We start from the raw sequence: 6,731 nt of genomic DNA on the forward strand, positions 1-6,731 counted from the left end.
TGGGGGGTGTTGGGGTTGGGGGGGGGGGGGGGGTGGGGTGGTGGGGGGGGGGGGGCGGGGGGGGGGGGTTAAGATAGTTTAGCCTCCCCTGCTAGAGAGCAGCTCCCTGACCCCTTCTCATCTCTGACTTATTGAAAAGACTTGAACCTTCCCCTTCTCTCTCAACACACTGGACTGCTCTAGAGACACTCTTACTAGCTGTGCCTTGGGGCTGCAGTGAAACAATGTGGCCCACTCAGACATATAAAATATACAAAAAATATAAGCAGTGGGTTATGTGGTGGGAATTGAAAACACAAGGGACTCTTTAGATTGACAATACATTTTCCAAACATTTGGTTTTGTAGCTGTTTCATATTCTTTTGTACAGTATGTATGCTGTATGATGCCCTGTTGCTGTTTCTGCCTCAATCTTTATTCTTAACAAATGAAATATTAAGAACATGTAGACAGCATTCCTTTAAAGAGTGGGTAACTTCAGATGTTTGGTTCTTTATAAATATAAAAAGAAATGAAGAAGGAAACAAGGAGCAACGGCTGAGCTCAGGGGAGCATCTCAGCACAGAAACAGTCACTGCACAAAGAAGCACCAGAATGATGTAGATACTATCAAACAACACTATGCTAGTGACTCCACTGAGAACTATTCATGAATATTGTTAATATCATAAAAACACACTAGCACAGCAAAGCAATAACTTTGAAAATGGTCATTCGAAGTTCTTTCATATATCATTCATTTTAACATTGCTCATCTTCTACGAGAGGAAATCCCAGAGAGAGAGAGAGAAGGGGAGAGGCAGAGAGGCGTCTTGCAGAGATAAGACCGTGAGCAGTCGGCTGCTTTGGATCACTGAGGGCGACGTGATTCACATGCACGCCTTTCCTCGGCCCTCGGGAACGGGAAAACTTCCAGGAAAGAGCTTCTTCAGACACACTTTCCTTTTTCAATGAAACAAATTCCCAGAGGCTGAGACGCAGTGCTGCTGGGCTGAAGCCTCGCATGGGGTGGTCTTACTGAGAGACTCCTTCAGTCTGGGAGAACTGATTCACTCCTCCTGTGTGTCACAGTTACATTTCTCTGTATTATCTGGAAACCTGTTTATCCACTTGTGATTATACTTAGTATTGCCATTATTTAGCAAAGTTATTATGAGTATTTGATTCTGGGGGTGTCGGAGGTGTCTGTCTGTCTGTCTGTCTGTCTGTATGTTCATTTGTCCACCTGCTTGTGACACGTACATTTTTGCATAAATCTAGAAAAATGCTTTTCAAGTTGTGATGAGCCATCACAGAACCTAGCCGTGTTTTAACATAATTTAAAAAAAAAAAAAAGTTATTTTTGTACTCATAGACTTCGCATGCGAAAATATATAATTACAGTACAGTTTATGTTCGATTCATGGAAAAGAAAAGTGTTTTTGTTTTTATGTACAGGTCATTTGAAAACTGTTTAATTCTCGTCTGTCAGACAAAAACAGGTATCGATCTCGGATCCAATGCGATCCAGCACAAATGAACCCCTGCTGATGCCACTTATCCAAATCCTTAAACATTTGCATTTCTTATTTCTATAGTATTCTGTGCACTCTGTGATCATCAATACTGATAGCTCAATAATCCAGGCAGGGGATGTGTGTGACTGATCTGCATGTTCTCATATCTCTAACAGCCCTGCATGCTGTTGTGTTGTCCAGGCAGTGAGTGTCCGGGCTCCTTGTGTGTTTCAGGGAAACCCTTCAGTGGCTCAGCGGTGCAGCTCCCGGGACACGTGTTCACCGCCTTCCTGGACTCTGTGGAGGCCGAACAGCCTGGCACTGCCCAGCAGGCCCCGTACTGTCAGACTGCCTTCGATGCCATCACGATGGGTAAGCCTGCCAGCCTCCCGGGAAGCAGCAGCAGCAGCAGGCTGTTGAGCTGAGAAGGGAAGGGAAGTTTATCAGGCATCAGTAAGATTGCACAACAAGCGCCACACAGACTACCTGAAGAGGAGAGAAAGGGGATGAAGAAAAATTTAGTACACATAAAGTTGGCTCAACATAACTACAGTGCTTGGTGTGTTACAAGCCTGGCCAAACCACTTAAAATGCATGTACCGCCCTCTGGTGGTCAATTCTAACCTTCACTCTGCATTCCCTTCAAGTACCTTGTCTGGATAAACTGCAGCTGGATCGTATTAGAGCATTTTATAGCCCTGGTGGAATTCCCCTGGATTGCATTAACCACTTATTTTTAAGCCCTGGATAACCACGGCTAGGTGGATGCAGTCCAGGCCGATTTACTTGTCCTGTAAAATGCTCTACTAAGATCTTTTCCCAGCACATTATGAGTGATACACTCGCCGCCTAAGCTTATTGATAAAGGATTAAAAAAAAGTGAATCATGAAATATAATACAGAATTGATTGTTACCAAAAATCAACTCTGGAGTCTTGTCTGTCTAGTTCAGTGTAGCTCGCCTGTGTGTTACAGATTTGAACCACACCGTGTACATCTTTAAAGGAGGGCTGTACTGGACGGTGTCCGCGGCAGGTCAGGTCAGCTCTGATCTGCTCAGGGAGGGCTGGCCGGGACTCCCTAGAGCCATCGAGGCCGCTGCCGTCTCCCAGACCGACGGGAAATTCTACTTCTTCAGAGGTAACACCCGGCTCCATCAAATCCAACAGGGATCTGGGTCTCAAAACCTACATCAAGCAAGGACAGGCTTGCTGTCCTTAAATACTCGGAGAAACCTGATAAACTCAACGCAGACCTCGGGAATGGTTAATGACTGAATGTGTTGGGTTTCGTCAGATGCCTCCCCCAGTCTGCGTGGAGCTCTGTGTCTGAGCTGCTGCTGTGCCTGTCTGGTTCTGTCTCGGTGGCAGTGTCTGTGCTCATGTGTGTCTGGCTGTGCTGTGAATGGCTCATTGTTCACACGGCCAGTGTAGGCACCTCGCCCCCTCTCTTGCTCTGTCGGGCTCAGGTACAAGCTCAGAGAATAGGAGTCTTGTTAGAGCTCTCAATGAACATTGCTCTCCTCTGTCTGGCTAATTTACAGACTAAAGTAATTGGTCTCTGGAGGGCACTTCTGAAACCATGGCCTTCACAGATTACAATTAGAATAGTATTGCTGTAAGTAAATCAGGGGCACCACAGTTATGCGTTTCAACATAGTTGTACATATTTAAAGTCACAGACTTTCTTTTATATTGACTGCCACTATACTTCAAAGTGGACATCTGGTCCTGTTTTCTGTATCTGTGCCTATGTTACAATTGTATGTAGAATATGTAATATGTAGAAATTTTACCTGCAGTATTGAAACTCAGGGAGGGACTGTCCCAGCCCTCTATCAACGTCCAGTATGTAAACCCAGCACGACTACTGTAGGGCCTCCATATGACGCCAGGTACTCTAGGACAGCTTGGGACAGTTCAGGCTTTTCAACTCCCACCCCAGAGCACAATCAAACATGATCAAATCCACCATTGAACCCTTTCATGCATTACATAGTTTCTGTAAAAAAATACCTGAGCAAAGTAGATTTTGACACATAATAAATATATTTTTCACTGAACCATTTTCCACTGCTATGGGATAAAAACTGCATCTTCATATGAGTCTAGCCTGAATTTGCATCTTCACATATCCCCATATAAAGACTAGTAGTGAGGTTTTGTATCCTTCCCCATAAGAGGTCGCCATGCATGAAAGGGTTAATAATATATTTCTTTAAGTAGCAACTATTGGACGTATTTCTCTTGACTATTCGACTTTCCAATCAGCAGTCGTTCTACCTGTACTTTTTAATCACCAAACAGTGTGTTCGATTTGTAATCCGATCACCCATAGCTAAATATTCATTTAAGTACTTTTCATTAAGGTGTCCTGCCCTGAGTCTGGGGGTAAAACTACTGTGAAATGTTTGGGCTAATGTTATAACAAGTGACAACACGAATCCTTCGGATGAGATGTTAAACCAAGGTCCTATTGGAAGTGACTCTGCAGCAGCAGCTGTTCACCCCCTAGTCTCTGTAATTCACTTTGGATAAAAGCATCTGCTAAATGGCTAATCCAGTGCAGTGTCGGCCTCTGCTGGTGGAGTGATTGCACTACATGCTGTGAGTTTTGAGAGAAACACATAATTAGTTTGTGTGTCTCTGGGGCACCAGAGTCACTTTTACAGCACACAATGAGTTACAACCTTACCCTCACCCCAGACACAGAGTGCTGGGTGTCGGTTTTCTGGTCACTGAGATCCTTCAATTAGGAACAAGCTTCACAGACCCATTGTAATTGCAAGTGGTCTGATCCAATGATGGCCCATGAGTCCTCCCCTTGCAATTGCCCTGCCTATGCTCTTTATCCAACAGGTGGGCGGTGCTGGCGTTACAAAGACAGGAAGCTGGAGGCAGGGTTTCCCAGGAAAAGCAACACCACTGGCCTGCCCAGGCACCCTGACTCTGCCTTCTACTACCAGCCTCTGGGGCGCATGGTTGTGCTCAAGGGGCAGCGCTACTTCGTTCTGAGCCACGACAGCCTTCACGTGGAGCCCTACTACCCCCGCGAGCTGGCAGACTGGAAGGGGGTCCCAGCAGGCGCCAACGGGGTCCTGACCCGGCCCGACGGGCAGCTCTACTTCTTTAAAGACGAACGGTTCTGGAGGTTTGACCCGGACAAGCTACGGGTGGTGGGTCGAGGGCAATGGGCCAGTGAACTGGAGTGGACCGGCTGCCTAAGAGAAGCGAACAACTCTGTCGATTGAACCAAAGAGCTGCTAAGCTCACAAACCAAAATATGTGCAATCAACGAGCTTAAGGGCCTTCTGTTCTTTTAAAGAGATCGCAGTGAACAAAACCATTCCTTACCTGCTGTGCTCTTTCATTCGCTATATAGGTCTGTGCAGTTTTGAAAGAAACACATCTCATTATAAAGCTAGATTAGTATTTTCTGTTTCTATATACTAGTCAAAGAAATGCTATGCTTTCAGGTAGCTTTGCACTTCCTTGGTCATTTTACACAAAGGCTGAAATTGTCCCCACCCCTTTAATGGCTTCTTTCCTGTCATAAACCAACCAGCTACTCCCCCTAGTGTGACTGACATGCTTTCAGCCAGTAACATGAGGCGGAATGAGCGAGGAAGTGCAGTAAGGCATGGAAACGGAGCACTAACCTAGTTTAGTACCAGAAATCATGTTTTAAAATGAAAATACATTGTGGCTATAACGAGTGTTTCTTTCATAACTGCACATTTGAGACAGGAATTATTTTGCGAGTAACAATCACTTCAAAATAGTGTCACTTTGTCTTTTTTTTTTACAGAGGGTGGTCAAATAGAAACACCTGTCTAACACTGTCAGCCATGTGGCCACACAAGTGACCATGTGGGAAGTTGTAATGGGGATGGAAGTCTGCAGATAAGCCTGAAACATCAGCAATGTGTGTAGTTTTCTCAGCTATTGTGACTACAACTGGGAGTGGCAGCTTTTATAAAGCACACAGTGCATGTGGGTGGAATGCCTGTTTACACATGGGGTGCCTTTTACAGTTGTCTATTCTATGGTCAAACCGCTGTATGTGAAATATATGTATTTTGTATAATATCTTCCTGCGTGTACACTAATATAGAGGTATGCAGAGAGATATGCATTTCCATTGGAAAATACTGTATTCTATTGTAATGGTAAAAAGTCCAGATTCAATGTCTGTAAATGTATGTATTTTAATTCGGTTGCACTGTGTAAAAAAAATAAATATCCCCAAAAAAACCACAAGGAATATTTAAAAATAAAATGATAAAATAAATGGAGCCTTAATGGGGGTTGGCTTACTACTGTAGGTCATTCAAACAAATCTACAAAGATGATATTTTAGTTTTCATCTGTTCTAATATATATTGAACGATATCACTTATTTTAAGATTCGTAGCCCTTTAAAATTGACCCAGACACATGATTTAAAGTGTTTAAAAGCACTTTTGTGCTGTTTTATTAATTACAGAAATCCAAACCAAATGAACAAAAACAGAACAAACACCTTGCTTCTTCAGAGCACTGCCTACACATCCGTCAGGAACCGACTCCAACGAAACCGGACAGCCAAGCTGTTTACCGGCTCAAACAAAAACACCTTTATTTTTAAAAAGTTTTTAAACACAAAATGACTTTCACACAGTACCTCTTCATAACGGCTGAAAACACCATCAACCAGGCCCTCCGCACACTGACTGCTCTCCTTAAATACCTTGCACCTGGCTCTAATTTACAGTGCTAGCCAGGTGCAAGTGAGAATTAACAAAAACAATTATCACATATTTTTAGGCAGGGAAGAATTTAACCCTCTCCCTGCTCACAATATATATATATATATATATAGGGTGATTAGAAAGTAAGTTTATCACATCAACGCACCGATTACTAATCACCTTATATATATTTGTGAGTTGTTTTTTTTTTTTTTTTTTACAGATGTGGTCTTTAATCAAGGTTTTATTGTACAATTAACCTATTGGAGAAACTAAACATTATTTTGGATAGTTCTCTCACTATATCCAGATTGAATGCAGAGTCAGTCTGTCTGGTGCCACTGTACATGCACACTGCAGTATTTTGGCTAATTTGCATTCCATGTACCAGCAGTGGGTTTATTCTTGAACAAAGCGCTCTTCTGTCACTATTTGCGCTGACAAAACGAACAGCAGTCTGAAAGACTGTTACTGCCAGCATTAATACTGGGACTTGCTCTGTGTTC

General features: G+C 43.4%; 1 protein-coding gene across 1 annotated transcript; it reads left to right on the forward strand.

Moving 5' to 3' along the window:
• Window positions 1-337: 337 nt before the first annotated feature.
• Window positions 338-5,774, forward strand: LOC121305109 (matrix metalloproteinase-28-like). Its single transcript, XM_041236651.1, has 3 exons — window positions 338-1,868; window positions 2,472-2,636; window positions 4,355-5,774. Exons 1-3 carry the CDS (start codon window positions 1,679-1,681, stop codon window positions 4,744-4,746), a joined length of 747 nt encoding a protein of 248 aa, XP_041092585.1. The 5' UTR covers window positions 338-1,678; the 3' UTR covers window positions 4,747-5,774.
• Window positions 5,775-6,731: the final 957 nt, after the last annotated feature.

This window comes from Polyodon spathula, chromosome 41 (genome assembly GCF_017654505.1).
Source record: "Polyodon spathula isolate WHYD16114869_AA chromosome 41, ASM1765450v1, whole genome shotgun sequence".
NCBI lineage: Eukaryota > Metazoa > Chordata > Actinopteri > Acipenseriformes > Polyodontidae > Polyodon > Polyodon spathula.